At 48.2% G+C, this 19908-nt stretch overlaps 4 protein-coding genes across 4 annotated transcripts; 2 read left to right on the forward strand and 2 right to left on the reverse strand.

The window, feature by feature from the left end:
* Nucleotides 1-1078: 1078 nt before the first annotated feature.
* Nucleotides 1079-3241, forward strand: GGS25DRAFT_501477 (uncharacterized protein). Its single transcript, XM_049261924.1, has 2 exons — nucleotides 1079-1361; nucleotides 1429-3241. Exons 1-2 carry the CDS (start codon nucleotides 1166-1168, stop codon nucleotides 2730-2732), a joined length of 1500 nt encoding a protein of 499 aa, XP_049115143.1. The 5' UTR covers nucleotides 1079-1165; the 3' UTR covers nucleotides 2733-3241.
* Nucleotides 3242-4342: 1101 nt separating this feature from the next.
* On the reverse strand, nucleotides 4343-6440 carry GGS25DRAFT_392835 (uncharacterized protein). Its single transcript, XM_049258357.1, has 6 exons — nucleotides 6157-6440; nucleotides 5855-5928; nucleotides 5380-5783; nucleotides 5281-5325; nucleotides 4665-5154; nucleotides 4343-4559 (listed from the first exon to the last, which is right to left on the reverse strand). Exons 1-5 carry the CDS (start codon nucleotides 6350-6352, stop codon nucleotides 4671-4673), a joined length of 1203 nt encoding a protein of 400 aa, XP_049115144.1. The 5' UTR covers nucleotides 6353-6440; the 3' UTR covers nucleotides 4343-4559; nucleotides 4665-4670.
* A 1736-nt stretch (nucleotides 6441-8176) lies between these two features.
* Nucleotides 8177-11057, forward strand: GGS25DRAFT_533567 (OPT superfamily oligopeptide transporter; the record flags this gene model as incomplete). The annotated part of the gene is made up of 8 exons (XM_049265684.1): nucleotides 8177-9546; nucleotides 9609-9644; nucleotides 9733-10018; nucleotides 10082-10106; nucleotides 10166-10403; nucleotides 10479-10491; nucleotides 10570-10831; nucleotides 10909-11057. 8 exons carry the CDS (start codon nucleotides 8177-8179, stop codon nucleotides 11055-11057), a joined length of 2379 nt encoding a protein of 792 aa, XP_049115145.1.
* Nucleotides 11058-17613: 6556 nt separating this feature from the next.
* Nucleotides 17614-18331, reverse strand: GGS25DRAFT_524151 (uncharacterized protein; the record flags this gene model as incomplete). The annotated part of the gene is made up of 2 exons (XM_049264550.1): nucleotides 17614-17830; nucleotides 17901-18331. 2 exons carry the CDS (start codon nucleotides 18329-18331, stop codon nucleotides 17614-17616), a joined length of 648 nt encoding a protein of 215 aa, XP_049115146.1.
* Between the last annotated feature and the right edge of the window lie 1577 nt (nucleotides 18332-19908).

Consider the following 19908-nt stretch of genomic DNA (forward strand, 5'->3'; position numbering starts at 1 on the left):
CTTTCTGTTTTACTCCCCATACTCCATACTCAACTCATTAACTATCACCCAGTGACACACCCACACATACGCACATACTTACAATACCACACGTACGTAAAATTCCTCTTCGGTCACTGAAAATGGAATATGAGTAGCTATCTACCTGCTTGCCGGTAAAAGATATCATGGGGAACTGGGGGGGAGAACAGGGGTCGGGGGAAAAAAAAGGGGGGGCGGAAAATGGAAATGAAAGAAAAATGGAATGAAAGACCCAAGCCGTCGGGTTCGCCACGAGGGCAGCAAACAAAATCCAGCTTATCCCCCACGGGGTTTTCCGGAGTCTTCGTTTGGTCCTACATAGCTTTTCTTTCCTCTTTTTACTGTGACTGGGGCTTGTTGGTTTCTGTGCTGGTTCTAGGTAGGGGAAATACTCCGCCACCCCAGAGCCTCCCGGCTGAGACACCGGCGCTCGTGGTACAAGTCGTTATGATTACCTAAATCCGACAACTGAGGGTGTGTTCGACACCGAAGTGGAGTCATGTGATGCGGAGGAGAGAGAAAGAAGGGATGCTACCACCTCCCCCTATTGAATATAACCCGTTCCTAGATACCGAACCTAAGGCATCAAGTAGAATACTAGGTAGGTATGTAGGCACATAGCCAAACACGGGAAATGAAACGAAAGGGTGGTACACTCACTTATGACTGACCAACGAGTATCACCTTCAATGTTGTGAGGGTTTCCCCTTTACCGATCCATAAATTCCCCAGGTCCATTCACGTTTTCCCATGAAGAAGGAGGCATAGTACGATTACACGAACTACGCACATAATCTTAATAAGTTTCTACCCTAGGCGGATTACCTACCTCGGTACCTGTAAGGTAAATGCTGGCTGCTGGTTGGCTGGTGCAGCGTTACCCATGTGGACTACCTACATGTAGTTGACAAACATTTTTTTTTTGGGACGGTCAACTGTTGCCGCTCTGCAACCATCCATCCCATCTTTAAGGCAATACTTCAAGGTATATTCTTCTCATACTACCGCCCTTCTTATTCATTTCTTCTCATTTCTTTTTTTTTCTTTTTTTTCTTTACCTCATTTTTCTTATACCCAGTGTGATATCACAGGCTAACCAGCCTACAGTGTTTCTATCATCAGCAAATACATAGAACTGGCAAACATGGATGGCGACAATACAACAAGTTCCCCGTCGATTGACCCTATCGATATCTCGAACGGTACCTGCTTTTACGCAATTGATTCGCCTGCGAAAAAGGACTATATCCCCTGTGGAAACATTGCGGTCGGAGTCGATTGGGCGTGCTGTGTCGCCGGGGACATTTGTCTCGGCAGCAGGGCGTGTTACCATTACCATTGTAAGTCTTTGAGCAGCAACACGTTACTCGTTAGCAATAATCTTACTCGAGACTCCCTCACGAATAGTTGACATCACCTACGTGGCCGGCTGCACTGACCCCAAGTTCGGCTCCCCCAACTGCCCGCACAAAGGCCAGTTCAGCAGCCAGCAATGGGCGGGACTACAGCGCTGTGACCCAGACGACAGTATATGGGCGGGCTGCCCAGACACAGGAGATATTCCTGGCCTGAAGCCGCCTGCCAAGTGCACATGCGACCCGGCCTCAGAGCTCTTCACCGACAAGCCCAAGCTCGACAACATTGCCCTGCTCCCTACCAGCAGCGGCGGATCCATCTCGTGGTACCCCGGGATGAGACCAACGATAGATAGGGCGGGCAATTCAACGCCAGCGCCGACGTCTACAGGACCCTCCACCGCTTCAGGCTCTACCGTGCCATCAACCTCGTCATACCCCGGCAGCCCCATCGTCGCCTCCCCCGACACCCCCAGCCCTTCCACCGTCCCCACCACCACCGGCTCGACCCTCTCCGTCGCCACACAGGCGGGCATCGGCCTCGGCGTAGGTTTCGGCGCGGTGCTGCTAGGCTGTCTCGTGTACCTAGGCCTGCTCCTCCGCAAGCGCAAGAACATGCGACAACAAGGCAACCCCTTCCTAATCGGCGACGCATCATCGCCCCCATATCCTCACCAAACCCCTTCTTCCGAATTTCAGAGAGACGTCTTGCAAAACGGGCTGCTGATAGCAGCAACGCCGCCCCCGCCGCAGCCGGGCGGCCTCGGGCACGCGTATGGATTCAAGCCCGAGTTACCGGCCGACGAGCCTAAGCGCGCGAGCCCGGCGGCCACTGCACCATCGCAGCTACACCCGCCCCAGCCCCCATCTGTACCTGCAACTGCACCCGCGCCGCTCTCTGGACCGATGGCCCAAAGCCACGCGCCGCGACACGGCAGCACGCAGCTACCGCAGTCGCCGTCGTCGCAGCAGCGCCAGTTCAAGGCGTATAACCCGCTGCTGCACGGGGACTACGCTGGGCAGCGGGCGAGTAGCAGTAATAGCATTGGCAATAATGACACCAGCAACGTCACTAACAACCACAACAACAACAACAAGAAGAAGAGCGAGAACGAGAACGAAAACGAGAATAGCGAGAACAACGAGGCCAAGGAAAAAGATGAAAAGGGGGTAGGAGGGCTGCAGGTAGCGGGGACGAATGCTGGAAGCCCGCTTATATCCCCGCTGAGCCCGCGGTCACCGATGGGGTTCCCCTCCTCTTCGCTGCGGGCGAGTGATGGTGGTGGCGGAGGCGGAGGCGGGATCGAGAGGGCGGAGCCGTCGCCGGTGTCGCCTGCTGCTCCGCCTTCCTTGTAGCGTGAGGGGCGTGGAGGAAGGGGATACCGGGGCTAGAGTTCTGGAGTGCTGAGGCTGTGGAGGGTGAAGGAGATAAGATGGAAGGGATTAGGGATTAGGGGGAGGGGGAGGAAAAGGGGGGGGGGCATTACTCGGAGTTCAGGGCCTTCGCTTCGTCCATGGTTCGTTTGCCTTTGCGTGTGTTGTGTGTTACCTACGCGTTGTGCTTTGATTACCCCCTTTGGCAACAAATGGCCAGAATTTCGTGAGGTTTTATCTATTGATTTAAACCTACTTGCTTGATTTGTCACCCAGTGATGGTAGAGAGGCTCGTCGCGTGTCGTGATTAATCAAGGAGAAAGAAAAGAGGAAGAAGATGGGTGGATTGATGCAGGATTGATGGCGCTGACTTGACTAGTACGGATAGCTGCATGATTCGCTACTACAGTAGCTCAATATCGATCTGGCTTTGATGAATTAAGCTGTATTGAAGCATAGGCTCTAGTTATATTTTAAGTGCATATTCGTATCTCCTTATTTCCGCAACGTCGTTCTATTTCATCGTGACATATGTGAGCAAGGACTATGAAAAAAATCATTATTTTCACCATACTAACACTATAATCACCAAAATCATCAATTTGAGATAAATACTCAGTCAATAGCCGAGTCTAGCTATCACGTATCCATTCACGAAGACAGGACCATGACGGCGGGATCATGATGTAGCTGGCTGGTATAAATAAGCCTACTACCTATGTATGGTCCTTTAAAGTCGGTATCGAATCCATCCAAGAGTCCTAGAGGCACGCGCCCCTAACATACGGCTCATCGCTCATCGACTCAGCCAAGGATTCCTCTGTGGCGAACTTGAGCGCACCGGTGCCGTGGGTGCTGGAATGTATAGATAACCTCCAGGTACCGACATCACCACCGTATCGGCTCCCCAGCCCAGCCAGTGGGTGTTGCTTCCAGGAGCAGCACCGACGGCCACAGCCATGCCAAGGGCCCATGACAAGACGAGGCTAGGAATAATAGGTAGAACACCTAAAGCGGATAATAGAAGAGACGATGATACAATGTACCTAAAACATAAGCAATGCTTCTAGAAGCCGCCAATACGAGATAGGTAGTGGAGTAACATACGCGCCTACATAGATATATAGGTGGGTATGAGGCAGGAAATGCTGTCGATCACCACGTCACTATACCGTATTTATGTATGTCCTGCAGGCACGGGCTCGACCGAGTACGCCATCTCGGTTTCTTAGTATAGCTATGTATATATTCTTGAGTACATGACTGAAGTCCGTACCTGAACGCAGAAAGCGCGCCGAGATAGCCGATCGCGAACGTGATCGACGAGCGATTACATGAACTCACGGAGCCCGACCGGTCAGAGGTCTTTCTAGGTTATATGTGTAGATAAAAATAACAGCACCTCAGCTACCTAGGTCCTAGGCTAGGTATGTGCATAGAGCCCTTTGGTCGATGGGTTTGCTTTCTTGTGGTGGCACGGCTTGGCCGACCGGTGTGCAACTGGTGACTCAGCCATCGTAAGCCACCTTGTCTCAGTTCGACACACCAGAGCGAGTCGTTATATAGGTACATACCTACTTACCTGGTAAGCAGCCACTAGGTGTGGAAGATTTACTAGGTTGGGTATGTGGATAGGTGTTCCATAGAGAATATGTCCGTGTTGGTTAGGTTAGGGTAGGGTCGGGTAGGTATTAATATTGTTAGTGACGACATCCCACAGAGGACTTTCGATAAAGTCTGATATTCTGCGGAAAGCGTCTAAGGTATTACCGCTTAAGGGTGGGGGATAACAAGCCCTTACAATGGTATCTCTCACAGACCAGACTCAATAAAGATTATTCAACATATGAGTAAGCTCGAACGTCACGATGTTACGGGTAATAAGTTGCTTCGCTAATAAAATTGGTAATATACCTAAAGTTACGTAGGAGTGGTATCACCATCTAGATAAAAAGTCTGCAAATGGGTGCTCCCAGGTTGTTGTTGATGAGCTATTACTTCCGACGTCGCGTGCCGCGGCTTGGAGCTCAGTGGAGCTTGGAGTGAATCAAAATGTGCATGTCGAGGTGACGGGGTAGAGCTAGACCCCTTCCTCAAATGCGTATGATAATCCTCGTCGATCGACTCCAGTTCGCTGTACATGGAAATTTGATTCCCCCGGCCAGACTCAGGGTGATAGCTCTTGCGTACCAGAGATCTTAACCCTATCCGCGCAGCTTGGGGAGGTCTAGGAAGTTGCCCATCCGAGAAACCCTTGGCTAGATCATTCGGGACATTGTTTTTGTTATCTTTACGCCGGAGAGTGAACAGTTTGGCGAGTGAATTCCACGAGACGGCTTTCCGAATTAATATAGCTACTATCGGCATGCAGCTGCAGCATACGCCGATATTCAATTCAGCCGCTCTGTAGGATATGCAGTTAGGCCAATTGCTCTAGGATAGTGAGGGATTGATATCGGGACTCCGACATAGTACTCACGTAAAAGCATATGTTAGAGGCGAAAGCCACGTTATGTCGGAAGACACATACAGTTGGAACCGATACACTGTAGAAAGTATCGAGAAGACACAGGCTCTTCGAAAAACAGGGTCAGCATCTTGACAGCATTGGCTGAAGGGGGAAACATACAGCAGCCCAGTGAGGAAGACACAGCACATTTCAGTCTTTATCTTGGGCGGAAGTCGAACGTTGAGAGTCAGGCCAACCGGGATGGCAAGCAAGTAAAAGTCAGATATGATCCCGAAGAGACCCATCGTAGTCCAAAGCGGCCTTTGCGGTATCGAGCAACCCTTGTCGGGGTTGTAGGGTTCGGAAGCTGATGGCTGACCCTTCACATCGTAAATATGCGGGCCGCAGCTGACCGCGTCTCCAATGAGGCATGAGACATAGAAAAGGACGATGACGGCGAGCGAGGACCATATAACGGTTTTGGCGCCTTTTGCTGGCCGAAAAATACGAAGGTATAGTGCCAGAAGCGACAATTTCAGAAACATGGCGGCAACCGTGTAGAGACAGATCGATAAGACAACATCCTATATTCAGGTCAGTCGCGGCCGTTTGCTTAACGATGACTGAAATCTCTGGAGTGGATGTATGGACTTACTTTCAGTATGGTTGGTATATTAAATGCAGATAATGGCACATTCCATTGATGCGGTCCCAGTGGGCTCTTGAGAGCTAGTACAGTGAGCTTCTATCCATCTCGTTGGAAAGATCCTCTATCACTACGGACCCATAAATGCGATCGCGCAATAAGCAGTAACAGCGACCTGTAGATAATTGGTCAACAACCTCCCCCGATGCCTAATTGGGTTGCTGTTCTACTCACAGCTGCGATGAGGCAAAGAACTGATAATCGCCGTATTAACATGCTTCCTCCAGTATCGGAAAACGGTTAGAACTTACCATCATTTACACCGAAATTACACGTTACTCGTAGACGAGTATAGATGCGCAGAGCTACAAAGCAGTGCATCAAGGCCAATGTCACACTCGTGACAATTATCGAAGCAGGATTTGTCGACGATGGGTTGACAAAATTAGGTGTCACTCCATCTGGCGGCGTCAAGCTTGGTGCCTGAGAAAGATCAGGAGCAGACATTTTGACGCCTGGCAGAGATTCTCAATGTTTGCGCTGATATTTCTATGGTGACGAGTAGCCGAAGATATGCTTGAGAAACAGAAGGATATCATGGTGGAGAGCAACTACGGGTAATATATGACAACATATGGGTGGTGTAACGGCATCCCGCGCCGTTCAGCTGGATATTCAGGACATCTAAGAATAGAGACGACTCATACGCCCAGCTGACAGCCTCCGGCTCCCCGGAATGTTCTGCGGAGGCGGAACAGTCATTAGATTATTGACGATTATGTGATCACCGTCGTTACACGGGCAGTACGAGGCAGCCTCGTCTTGTGTAGGTGCATCTACCGTATCTCGATCCATACTAGATATTTCTTGGCACCGCCGCAAATGTGCAGTCATACGTGACTTTTGAGCTCGGTATGTGTGGATACTATGCAAATATGTACGGCATAGTAGTGTTCGGGACAAGATGGTGGTGGCGTCTCTGTTTGAGATAAAGTGTTCTAACCTAATGATTAGTCATCATTAAATGTGTATATCACGTGCAAGAGGGTAACTATTTACCTTCCAGACGACACAACCTTATTTCATAATGTCCTCCACATGGCCGGGTCGGATGCTTTTAGCTTGTAGGACATAGTTAACTAAAGCTTTACGCCTTCAAGGTTAATTTGATGTCAGCCCAGGACCCAGGTACTCGACAAGAGCAGGTCATCCAATACCTATCCAATACCTACAGTCATCATCTTATGTCAGCAGGTATCTATGCATTGTTTAGGTACTTCTACATAATGAGATCAACAGACAACTTTTTACCTAGAATCAAACTTAACCGTCCCATGTGGCGTTATGTTACCTTTTCTTTATCTCAAAGTTCGATCCAATGATCTCATTTTAGGGGCCACTCGATCTCGATAGCATTAGGAATGCTACCAAGATATATACAAAGTATGTAAAAAGTATGCACAAAAGTGGATGCCAATCGGGACAGCCCGTACTGGGTATAAGCCCTGCTGGAGCCCTGAAGATATTTGACGCAGTCTAGATCCCTAAAGGACTCGAGCCCTGGAATCTCTAAAAGCCTCTCCTAAAAGTTCTAAAAAAGAACATTGAAGTAGCCAACTGAGATTCAGAGCTTCGCATCATTGCTTCATCCTATCGTGTCATATATACTCGAACAACTCGAGCAATACACTAAGACACACTCGCCACCGATGGATATAATGCTTTTGAATTATATCCGTCTTTGTTGATTCTTTACCTGCCTAACACGGGCACAGCATGATGGCTCCAATATGTATACACTGCAAAATGGATCGGTAACGGCCTGGTACGCCGAAGTATGACCCGCTTAGTTCACAACGTATTTGTGTGCCGCGATTGCGTGATCGGTGCTAAGCTCCTTTCACCAGCAGTCCGATTGAATGATAGGTTACATTCATATTATACGGTCTCCATTGACCGGTTACTGGAGTGTTGCCCCTGTTGGTGAGGTGCTATATACGATGGTACGACGATACGACGAGGGTATATTTGAATTAGAAGCACGCGCATTCGGGATAGATTAAAATTTTCCTTCCTAACTTACGTATGAACATTCAATAGGTGAACCTTTTACGCCGAGCTTGAAAACTAATTTAGGCGGCAACTTTGAAGTATGGATGCATCTGGAGCTGTATAAGAGTGCTTTTGCGTCTCCGAACATTAAATATCACACCTTTCCTGAGCTACCTAACTTCCAAGATTACTTCCAAGTTTCTGTACCTGAGTACATACTTAGTGCCTAGGCAAGCCGTCTTGGGAGCTTCAAGATTCCACACTAGGTGCGCCGCCGAGATGTCTTCCCGCGCCTCGGATAATGCCGAGACTCAAGCCAAGTTCGCTAGCGCATTACCTGCAGCTGAGCCTCCAATCAACCGACAACATCTGAACGACGTGTATGGGCAGAGCAAAGAAAATAATGAAAAGCTTGCTGTCGAAGAAGCTGTTGAAGCTGATGCCGATCTCGAAAATGAGGATGACCCCGAGATTAGCCAAATCCCTCCCGAGGTCAGGAGAGTCGTCAGTCTCCACGACGACACAACTCTCCCTACCCTCACCTTTCGATACTTTGTCCTCTCCATCATCTTCGTTGTTCCAGGCGCCTTTCTTTCGCAGATGAACAGTTTCCGAACCACGTACGCTCCGTATTCTGTCTTCTTCGTCCAGATCGCATCCAACTATGTCGGCCTCTGGCTTGCCCGCATTCTTCCCAGCCGCCAAGTCCGCATTCCCTTTACCAAGCGGACCTTCAGTCTCAATCCCGGTCCATGGTCCATGAAAGAGCATGTGTTGGTTACCATTACCGCAGCTTCTGGAGCTACCGGCAATCTTGCGACCACGCCCATCGCTCTCAGTGATCTCTATTTTAACCATAGAGTTCACCCGGCCGCCGCCATCTTCTTCATGTGGTCGATTGATGCCGTCGGATACGCATTCGCTGCCATCGCGCGCCAAGTCTTGCTCTACGAGCCCGCCTACCCCTGGTTCCAGGCCCTTTGCCAAACCGCGCTCTTCGAGACGCAAAACAGTCAGAACAAGAACCCCACCCCATCAGCACGTAAGCAGATGCGCGTCTTCTGGTGGGTGCTTCTGGCCGTCACCCTATGGCAATTCCTTCCCGAATACGCATTCCCGATGCTGAGTTCAATGGCCTTCCTCTGCTGGGTCGCCCCGCACAATCCTGTGGCCAACTTCGTCGGATCCGGTCTCGGCGGCATGGGATTTTTGAACCTAAGTTTCGACTGGGCCAACATCAGCAACTACCTCGCCGGTGTTCCGCTGTTTCTGAGCCCCTGGTGGTCGCAAGTCGTGCTCTTCTGCTCCTTCGTCATGTGCTGCTGGGTCTTGCTTCCCGCCGCGAAATACGGAAATCTGGGCGGCTACCCCCATTGCCTGATGACGAACCGGGCCTGCACGACTAACGGGACGCGATACCCTGTCGTGCAACTCGTCACGGCGCAGAATACGTTCAACCAGACGGCGTACGAAGAGAACGGGCCCCTGCATCTTGGCGTCCACTTTATCTGGACGATCTTCTTCGATTATGCGTCTTATATCTCGGCTTACTCGTGGATCGCCTTCTTCGGAGCCGGTCGGATCAAGGAGGCATACCAGAAGTTCCGGGCTCGTCAGAGTCATGCAGGGCAAGGAATAAACCATCAGTGGTATGTTTGAGATGCCCCAGCCGGTATTTTGGGGGTTTTTATGAATGCTAACATGGTTGCAGTACGTTATTATATCCTCAACTAGACCATGCAATTCAGTATCTTATTCATACGAGGAGCATACTCAAAATGACCTACGCATCTACCTCTTTGCACGGCATACTAATTTGGAGCAGATACTGACAGACTCAATGTCCTGATGCGATCATATAAAGAAGTCCCTCTATGGTGGTATCTGGCGTTGTTCGCTATGGCATTCGTATCCATCATGACGATTGTCGCACTCGACATCATGTTCATCCCCTGGTGGACCTTTTTAGTCGCGCTCGCGACTGGAGCCCTTATCGTCGTACCGCTCGGCTGGCTCTATGCCATCAGTAATTTCCAGTTGCCTATCGGGACGTTTAACGAGTTATTGTACGGCACAATGGTACAGAACTTGACCCACAATCGCAGCCCCATCGGAGCTAGTGTAAGCCTCTCAACCTCGATGATCGTTTTCTTCTTGCAAGCCAGATTACTTACATATCGATAGGTTTACGGCGCCATAGCTGGCGATGGTACGAGCCCTTGATCTCCATATCATCGTGAAAGCACGACTAACTCTAACTGAATTTAGCATGGTATCGAGCCCAATACATGTTACAGGACCAGAAGATTGGCCATTACTGCCATGTTCCGCAACGCGCTGTCTTCTTCTCCCAGGTTTTCGGGATCACCATGGGCGTGCCGATCAACTACGCCGCCATGCGATGGATTCTTGATACGAAGCGCGACTATCTGACGGGAGCTATTGAGGATCCAGCTCATATTTGGACTGGACAGTCGCTGTCATCCTCTTTATCTCTGGGCGTACAGTCAGTATACCCCTTTTTTCTATTGAATTTCACCTGTTTTAGCGACAAGGACCTTGGCTGACTTGAATGACTTAGATATGTTCTTATCGTAAGTCTATGGGTTTTCTGACTACCCCACTACCCTCCCTCCTTATTATCCAAGCTAGTGTACTAACACGACCCAAAGGGCCCAACCCGACTGTTCCAACAAGCAGAGATGCGACCCCTCCCCTACGCCTTCCTCGTCGGCGCTGCCTGCCCAGCGCTTATATACCTTCTCCACCGATTACTCCCTCGTGCCAAGTTCCACCTCTGGAACACCACCATCTTCTTCAGCGGCGCTTCCATCTTTTACGGAAACGTGTCGACGGGATACTTCTCGCGTTTCATAGGCGGGTTCGTGGTCATGTACTGGGCGTATCGGTACCGCTACAAGCTATGGGCGAAGTGTAAGTGTCTTACCCCTTCTAAGTACACTTTGGAATTTTTACCAGGGAAAAGATTTACTGACTCGCATTCATTCCAGACAACTTCATCCTCGCCGCCGCCTTCGACGCAGGCTTCAACCTCAACATGTTGCTCGTGTTCTTGATTTTCGGCAGCGCAAAGGTCATCGGTATGCCAAATTGGTGGGGTAATGATGCGGAGAGCGTGGAAAAGTGCTACGCGCTCTAAGGTGGCCAGCTAGCATCGTCGTATTGGGTAGTTTTGTATATAGATGCACCGTATACCCAGAGCATAGAAACAATTGTTGAGCCTGAAATATTATTAGTTATATAGAAACGTTGGAATAGTACATACATGCATGCATTCATATAAGAATCGATCTTGAGTCTCAGTGCGGGTCACGTGACTGTGATGGCCACGTGATACCCCTTAACTGCACCTGAACTGGTCCTACACCAAGGTGCTTGATAGTCAAAAAGTTTAGCAGTGAAAATGTTTCAACAGTTATCTAACTTTGAATATCAGGCTTCATATTGACTGTCGAAAGGAGAAAGGAGAAAGAGGGGTCGCCCACACTACTCACCAAATCATAGGTACCTACCTAAGTTGATGTAATGTGAGTAGGAGGTAGACGCCTAATACCTCCAGGGCTATGTAAGAAAACTTACCTAGGTACTGAGTCAGGCAGGTAGGTAGGCAAATAGGTAAGCACCTAAGCGCGCTAGAAACCTCCCTAAGTTATTAATATTTTCTTCCTCGAGTCCCCGAACTTCCAAGTATCGTTCGAAGATCCCAACGAAAAAAAAATTAAAAATTTAGGAATCACGGCAAGCCATGTATGGTTTCAAAAATTAAGTACCATATCTTTTCTGGGGAAAAGAGTTATGGATTTTTTTCATCGCAAAAAAAAAGCTATCAGCGGCTATTCTGAGGATCATGTGAAAAAAAACAGATCAGACTCAGAGCAACCTTCCGAAAGTTTTTGATGCGGGCAGCAACAAGTGCTGTAAATGTTTCTCGGAAGAGAAAAGGGTTTCCAAAGATTGGAATCATGTAATGTGCCAGAGGGGATTAAAAAAAATGACCCATGGCAAGTTTTTCCGGTCCGGTCCTGGGGTTGGTGGTCGAGAGTCGAAAGTAGAAGTGTTGAAAGTCGAGGTGTTGAGAGTGATTGGCGAGGTTGGTGCGGTTGTCGTAGATCCAGGGAAGTGCTTATCGCCATAAGCCCGGTCCAGCCCATATCAGAAAAAATTCCCCCCAGCGCCTTTAAGCCGGGCCGTCTCTTTCTGGGTCCAAGTCCAGGTATCGAGTCAGGATTGTCGTCGAGGGTGTCGTCGGTTCGGTTGGCGGGGTTGTCGTAAATCCAGGATCCAGGGGAGCGCTTATCGCCATAAGCCCGGTCCAGCCCGTATAATAAAAAAATTCCCCCCAGCGCCTTTAAGCCGGGCCGTCTCTTTCTAGGTCCAGGTCCAGGTATCGCGTCGTGGTTGCGTTGTCGCCGCAGTCGGAGGGTGTCGGAGGGATTGTCGTCGGTTCGGGTCCAGTTCGAAGTATCCGTCCCACCCTCCCCCCTTTCCCACCTCCTTTCCCATTCCCTCCACCACCCCAAGGTTGTCGTTGGGATTGTCGTTGGGATTGTCGTCGGTTCGGGTCCAGTTCGAGGTATCCGTCCCGCCCTCCCCCCTTTCCCACCTCCTTTCCCATTCCCTCCACCACCCCAAGGTTGTCGTCAAGGTTGTCGTCGAGGTTGTCTTCGAGGGTCATAGTCAAGTCGTAGGTTGTCGTCGAGCCGAAATATCGTCCAACCAAAAGTTGTCCTCCCATTAAGGCGTTGCCGAGCCAAAGGTTGCCGTCGAGGGTCGTCATCGAGTCGTAGGTTGTCGTCGGGCCGAAGTGTCGTGCCGAAGATTTCCGTAGAGGTTGTCGTCGAGCCGAGTTTATCGTCGAACCGAAATATCCTATAATCATAAGTTATCCTGCAATCAAAAGTTATCCTCCAACCAAAAGATATCCTCGAATTAAGGTGTCGTCGAGCCAAAGGTTGCCGTCGAAGGTTGTAATCGAGTCGAAGGTCGTAGTCAAATCGTAGGTTGTCGTCGAGCCGAGTTTGTTGTTGAGCCGAAATATTGTCCAACCAAAAGTTGTCCTCCCATCAAGGTGTCGTCGAGCCGAAGGTTACCGTCGAGGGTCGTAATCGAGTCGTGTTATCGTCGATGTTGTCGTCAAGCCGAAGGTTGCCGTCCAAGGTCGTAATCAAGTCGTGTTGTCGTCGAGCCGAGTTGTCGTTGGGTAGGGTCCAACACCCACGCCACCACCACCACCCTCCTCCTCGCCGCCGCCACCACCGCAGCCTCCACCTCAGCGCAATGCCTCTCCCAGCCCCCCCCCCTCCGCCATCGGCTTCCCGATCAACTACTCCATTCCTGGTCCAAGTCCAGATATCCCGCCGCGCTTTTTGTTGATTCAAGGGTATCGTCGAGGTTGTCGTCGAGGGTCGTAATCGAGTCGTAGGTTGTCGTTGAGCCGAGTTGTCGTCGAGTCGGGTCCAGGTCCAGATATCGCGCCGCGTTTTTTGTTGTTTCAAGGGTATCATCGACGTTGTCGTCGAGCTGGAGGTTATTGTCGAGGTTATCGTCGAGTCGCGTCCAGTTCCAAGTACCCAAGTTTTAGTGCCGCGGCGCGTTGTCGTCGAGTCAATGTATAGAAAGGCGAGGCTGTGGCCGGTGGAGTGGTCGTGGGATCCAAGGGAATGCTTATCGCCATAAGCCCGGTCCAACCCATATAATAAAAAAATTCCCCCCGGCGCCTTTAAGCCGGGCCGTACTCTTTCTATCCAGGTCCAGGTGTCGGGTCGCGTTACGTCGTGGTTATCGTCGGGTCGAGTGTGTTTGTCGTCGAGCCGAAAGTGCCAAAAAGGAGTCCGGTCCTAGTATCCAGTAGCTAGATCTTGGGTTGGGAGGTTCAGACAGAGAAATAGTAAAAGGTTGGATGAAAAATAATGAGAAAGGTACAAGGAGTGGATCAAAGTGAAAGCTAGATGGAATAAAAAGGCAATGTTTGGTCGTAGTTGTTGAAGGTGGGTGGCAGGAGAGGTCTGAAGTTGTGGAAGAGTGATCAGGATTGAAATGGTATGTGGTGGGTGAGAATTGAACGAAGGTAAAGAAGGTAGAAGGCGAATTTAGAAAGGAGGGTGACGAGGTGTTTAGGTATCTTGGATTTGTGCGCGACGCGAGAAAAACGCGTTGAGGAGCAGCTCGGTAGTATAGGCAACGAAAAATGGGGGGAGAGGAATAGAGAAGAAACGAGAGAGAAAAAGAATCATCGGGAGGTCAAGTCGTAGATAGTCGATTGCTTGAAGTAAAGTTAGGTGAAGGGTAAAAAGGTAAGGTCGAATGAAGGATCGGAAGGGTAAGTTGGACGAAGGGTAAGAGGACGAGAGGACGAGGTTGAGTTGGGGGAAGGATAAAGAGAGAAGGTTGATTGAAGGATCAGAAGATGAGGTTGGACAAAGGTAAGAAGATGAGGAATGGTGAGGAGGTAAGGTTGATTGAAGAGTAAGAGGATGAAGTTGGAAGGTGGATAAGAAGATGAGGTTCGAGTTGGAAGAAGCGGAAAAGATCAGGTTGAATGAAGGATAAAAGGATGAGGAATGGTGAAGAGATGAAGTTGGAGGAGGGATAAGAGGATGAGGTTGAAGTAATGGGAAGAGGATAAGATCGGAATAAGGATACTTAAGAAGAGGATGTTGAAAAATGAGGTTCGAAGTTGGAGGAAGAATAGGAAGATGAGGTTGAAAAAAGGATAGGGTCGGAGGAAAGGTGAGAAGATGAAGTTGAAGGAAGATAAAAAGAGACGGTCGGAGGATGGATAAAAATATGAGGAAGGGTAAGGAGATAAAATTGATTGAAGGGTAAGAGGATAAGGTCAGAAGAAGGTTAAGAATATAGAAGAATGGTAGAAAGATGAGGTTGGAGGATGGAGAATAAATTGAAGTTAAAGGGATGATAAGGTCGGGGGAAGAGTAAGAGATTGAAGTTGGAGGAAAGGTAGGAGGATAAAATCGGAGGGGAGATGAGGTCGGAGGAAGGGTAAAAAGATGAGGTTAATTGGAGGATAATAGAATGGATGAAGTTGGAAGAATGGTAGAAGGATAAGGTCGAGAAAAGGATAAGAAAATGAATGAAGTTGGATGATGAGGTTGAAGTAATGGGGATGAGGTTGAAAGAAGGGTAGGAGGACAAGATTGGAGGAAGTTGGAAGAAGAGAGAGAAGACGAGGTTGAAGGAATGGTAATGCAGTTGGAGGAATGGCAGGAGGATAAGGTCGGAAAATGGATAAGAAAATGAATGAGGTTTGAAGATGAGGTTGAAGTAAGGGTAGGAGGATAAAGTCGGAAGAAGTTGGAAGAAGAGTAAGGTGAGGTTGAAGGAATGGGAATGAAGTTGGAGGAAGGGTAGGAGGATAGAGGGAATTGGGAGAGTGCTCGCTTCGTTGTCGAAAAGGATGGTTGAAGGAAGTTGAAAAAAAAATAAAAGGGAAGAGGAAGGGTGCCGCTGTTTATATAGTCGAGATTTGGACTGGCTGATTGTGGAAGATGATTAGGAGCTTGGATGGTTGAAGGAAGGAACTTGGAAATAAAAGAAGGGAAGAGGAAGAGGAAGAGTGCCGCTGTTTATATAGTCGAGTCTGGGACTGGCTGATTGTGGAATATGATTAGGAGCCTGGATGGTTGAAGGAAGGAATTTGGAAATAAAAGAAGGGAAGAGGAAGAGGAAGAGTGCCGCTGTTTATATAGTCGAGCCTGGGACTGGCTGATTGTGGAAGATGATTAGGAGCCTGAGGTTGAGTTTGACGGAATATTTTGAAAATAAATCGAAAAGAATTAATATCCTACTGATCCTCCAATGAGAATTAATTCCCATTGATGTCAAACTCTAAATATTATTTTCTAGTTCCATTGTTGTTTTTTCTACTCGCTAAGAATGGAATAGCTTGCCCATAAACTTGAAGGTTTCCTACTATTTTAGGCATATATTACTGATTCTACTGATTCTCGAAATACACTTTTTCCACTGGTTAAGATGGGGAATACTTGCGAAGGTTTCACCCTGAGGCTGCTTATGATACCAACTACTTTAGTAGAGAATGGGAGCTGGGTAATACGGTGGGGGACAAGCCCTGATCTGCTTGGGGTATTTTAGTTTCCGACCTAGGTATCATTACCTAGTATCTTTCAGTGGTTATAGTTTCAATACCAAGTATCTAGTCACATAAAAAATTTTTGACAAGTTGTCATCAAGTCGGCACAAATCACCAGATGATATCAGTACAACTGCCAGAAATATGAAGAAGTCACTAACATTCTCTTTCCTAAAGAAACAGATTTCACCAACAACATTATTAATACCTATAACCATGTTTCATTGAGCCGATTACGAACATATCCTTCTGAGAAGGCATGGCATTAGGATAGGAGGTAGTCAAAGATGGTCACGTGATGCACCCCCCTTAATTACGACTCCTGATTATAAGCTCTGCTTGTCGTGTAGAGTTCAACTTCACTTCTAAAATATCATCGATCTAACGATTTAACCTCTTAAATAATGCTTAAAGTAACGACGTGTCTTAGGTTTTGTATTAAATTAGTCCACATTGCTGGCCTGTCAAATTTTGATTGAAGTATAATTCGAGAAAAACTAACTCCAACTGAACTACCATAAGCTAGTGAATGCTCCTATTGGAACTCTCAAATTAGTTTCCATGATATACTCCTGGAATCGGTTTCCCTTCAAAATTATTAAGTTTCTTCAGTCTATGGATTTAGTCGAGAGTTACAGTAGCTCTTGGTGATGGCATACTGGGCTAGCTAGCAAACTGAAGCTCCTGTATTAGACCCTTAAAATATTGTTTTCATCGCGAAGTTGCCGAGCAACCAAAAGCTTAACCAACCCATTGCCCGTTCGAAATACACACTATTGATGATGAGTTAGAGGGCTGGTTTTCTATTCATGATCGCGGGCGATGGTTGGTGGCAGCAGTATTTGTTGTCTCCAGAGAATAATAAGGGGAAAAGAAGGGGGGGAGCAAGATCGTACACTCTTGTTGCTCCGGACCATTTGAGAAGTCGAAGCGACGATGAAAGATGGTCACGTACTTTCTAGAAGACCTCTATTTAATACATGATGCCAGTAGAAAATAATACGATAAAATACGCCTTGGGCAAAACCAGAAGTAGAAGAAGCAATGAACAGTTAGATAAATAGAATGAAGTTATCAATAGCGACGCAGGAATAAATCCCAAAATCGGCTCTGTATCGTCTCCAACTACTATGAACATGCGATCCAGTGACTACAATCTTGTGTAATTAAAAGGTGAATCACTCTTCCGCGTACGGAAAACAATATGTCTTTTAGCTTAGCAGTTATGGAGTCAATGTAATGTCATACGTTCAATCAAGAGGCTCTTAATCAAAGCATTCTAGTCATAAGTAGGCAGTTAATCATGTTACATCATTTCAAAGTCCGCATAACCTCACGTTTCTGTTCCCAGACCAAGCACTACCATCCTCGATCACTTTCTATCGAACTTTGCTGCGTGCTCCAGCACAATCGCTTTCCACCCATCCACAAGCTCCTTCCTCTGCCCACGAGGCGCAACCTCAGTAATAGCACGTAGGTAATCAACAACCATCTGCATACTCTCCTGCATCGGCGACGCGTACTCGGCATCCCGCAGTACCGAGACACCTCTCTCCTCGCACCGCTCCGCAAATAGCCTCCATACTCACTTCTTCTCGTTCACAGCGTCCGCGCCATCGCGCCCGTTCCATAAGAACGCTCTGCGGGGATTCCACTGGGTAAGCGGCACCACAGACGAGAACTCCCAGTCGAGTATCCCGGTGAGGCGGCCGGTGGAGCGGTCGTGCAGCATGTTGGCGAGGTGCAGGTCTTTGTGGGCGAGGCCTAGCTCAGCCTTTTCTTTTTCAGCTCGGACGCGTAGTCTGGGCCGCGGCTCACGATGGCGGCGGCGAAGCGGTTAAGCTAGGGAATGGCGTCACGCATGAACTCGACCTTGTCGTGGAGCTGGATGAGGCGGATATACGTGGTGACCTGGCCCGAGATGAGGTCGATATATGTAGCGAATGGGCCGCCGGGTTGACGCTGTCGACGGTTTCACCTTGGGGCCAAAAGGTCGCGATGTCGGGGACCTGCCAGAATGTTTCGTCTATGGTGCGGCCAATCTGAACTTGTCCGTTCTTGTCGAGGTGTAGGCCACCGATGGCAGAGAACTCGTGCGCGCCTAGCTCGGTTAGTATGTCGATGAGTTGGTCTAAGACCTGGCCCAGCTCGTCGGGGCTGAGGGACGGATATATATCAGATATCGCCTCGCCCGACACGCGCGACATGAGCGTGTACTCATGTCCGGTGGGGTTGTTAGGGGTATTATCGTAGCGCACCACGACGGGGATGGGTATGCTGGTGTTGTTCGCGACCCACGTCATCACGCCAATCTCGTTCTCCGTCTTGATGTGCGGTAGGTGGTTGCCCGAGACGCGAAGCACCAACTCAGTGTAGATAGTCTTATCATTTTGGAGGAACGGTGATGAAGTAGACCCTGTGATATTGCGCCGTGGCCGTGGCTTGTCGTATATCGGTTGCGCGGAGCATGGATAGAGAGATTAGGAGTTGATTGATTGCATCGTGCGAGATAGGCTTAGGTAGATGATCGGCTGGTGTGCTCATTCTTGGAGTTCTGAAATACCTAGATTACCTAGGCACATGGGTGGAAAGTATTACTTCTGTTACAAGTATGATCACTAGGTATTGAAGAAGAAAACAGAATTGTTGCAGCAGGTGATCCAATTAATCCAAAAACTCGTACCTCAGTTACACGAACTAGATACACCATCGATATACATCCTTCATGTTATTACTCGTCGCAGTTCTTCAGGAGATTTCAATCTAGCCACTGTGCCATCATGATCATTTGTACTCAATTAGTATCTATCTGCCTATCTTCCAGATCATATACTGAAGCTGGAAGCCTCTTATCCCTCTGCTAGGTAAAACTCCATTTAAGCATCACAGAATCAACTATTGCAAGATCGAATGGCCTCACTCTATGAACATACGTGGTAGCCAGGTACCTATTAACATTGAAAGCAAAAAGAAAGGAAAACGAGAAAAAAACAACAAAAGGTTTGTGGCCAGATTGAACCCGCACCCTTGGGCGTCCTGCAATGGTGTTCTTTCTGGCCACGCACTTTAAGGTATACCCAGATGGTGGTGTTCGTATCTTACCACGGAGCTAACCTATGTGAAATCCTTTCTAACTTCTCACCCAGGAAGTTCGAGGGGTGAGATGCTGCTTTACAGTGACTCATAAGTTAAACTTCATTAGAAAGGCCAAATACGAGGGTGTTTGTGCGGCTTATGATGATCATGAAGCCACGTCTACAACCTTGGATATAGGGTTACCTTGCTTCCATATCGTAGCTCAGTGCGGCGGTAGCATTGTATCTAGCAGCAAGAGTCATATACGTACGATAGTTTAGGCTATGACTACCTAGTATTGTGTCCATACTGACAGCGATATTGAAGCAGATATTGAAGTTTGATTCTAGATAATGACTAGGCAGTTGATGAGAGGGTATAATACATAGTCTTGCGGACTCCTTCTATTATTAGCCACGCCCATTCGAGTAGATGTCATCAAGAGTAAGATGCGAGAAGCTTGTATATACTTTTCTTCTCCTTGGCGAAGCAGATAGGAGGTTCTTAACCTAGTCAGATGTGCCTGTATATCAACCAGGTTAATCCCAACACGACTTATAGATCAAATCCTTCAATTACCAATAAAATTATATATGGTACACTCCTGATTATTAACACATTCCCTTCAGGTTTAGAAATACCGTCCAGCTACCTAATAGACTTTGAGCTTATAAGTGAAGTCCCTGAGTCTCCAATGGACTTTCACTAGTTTTCTAACTTCATAATACATCTGCTATATCTAAAAAGGAGATTAAGACTTGTACGTACTACGACGTTTAGGTTCTGGTGTAAACGCCACAACTCA

This window comes from Hypoxylon fragiforme (genome assembly GCF_022984875.1).
Source record: "Hypoxylon fragiforme strain CBS 206.31 chromosome Unknown GGS25scaffold_7, whole genome shotgun sequence".
NCBI classification, from domain to species: domain Eukaryota; kingdom Fungi; phylum Ascomycota; class Sordariomycetes; order Xylariales; family Hypoxylaceae; genus Hypoxylon; species Hypoxylon fragiforme.

Coding starts and splice junctions, on each gene's coding strand:
- GGS25DRAFT_501477 (XM_049261924.1), top strand. CDS start 1,166: ATGGATGGCGACAATACAACAAGTTCCCCGTCGATTGACCCTATCGAT. Junction 1,362..1,428: donor GGCGTGTTACCATTACCATT/GTAAGTCTTTGA, acceptor CCTCACGAATAG/TTGACATCACCTACGTGGCC.
- GGS25DRAFT_392835 (XM_049258357.1), bottom strand. CDS start 6,352: ATGTCTGCTCCTGATCTTTCTCAGGCACCAAGCTTGACGCCGCCAGAT. Junction 5,784..5,854: donor ATATACCAACCATACTGAAA/GTAAGTCCATAC, acceptor ACCTGAATATAG/GATGTTGTCTTATCGATCTG. Junction 5,155..5,280: donor ACAGTGTATCGGTTCCAACT/GTATGTGTCTTC, acceptor CATATCCTACAG/AGCGGCTGAATTGAATATCG.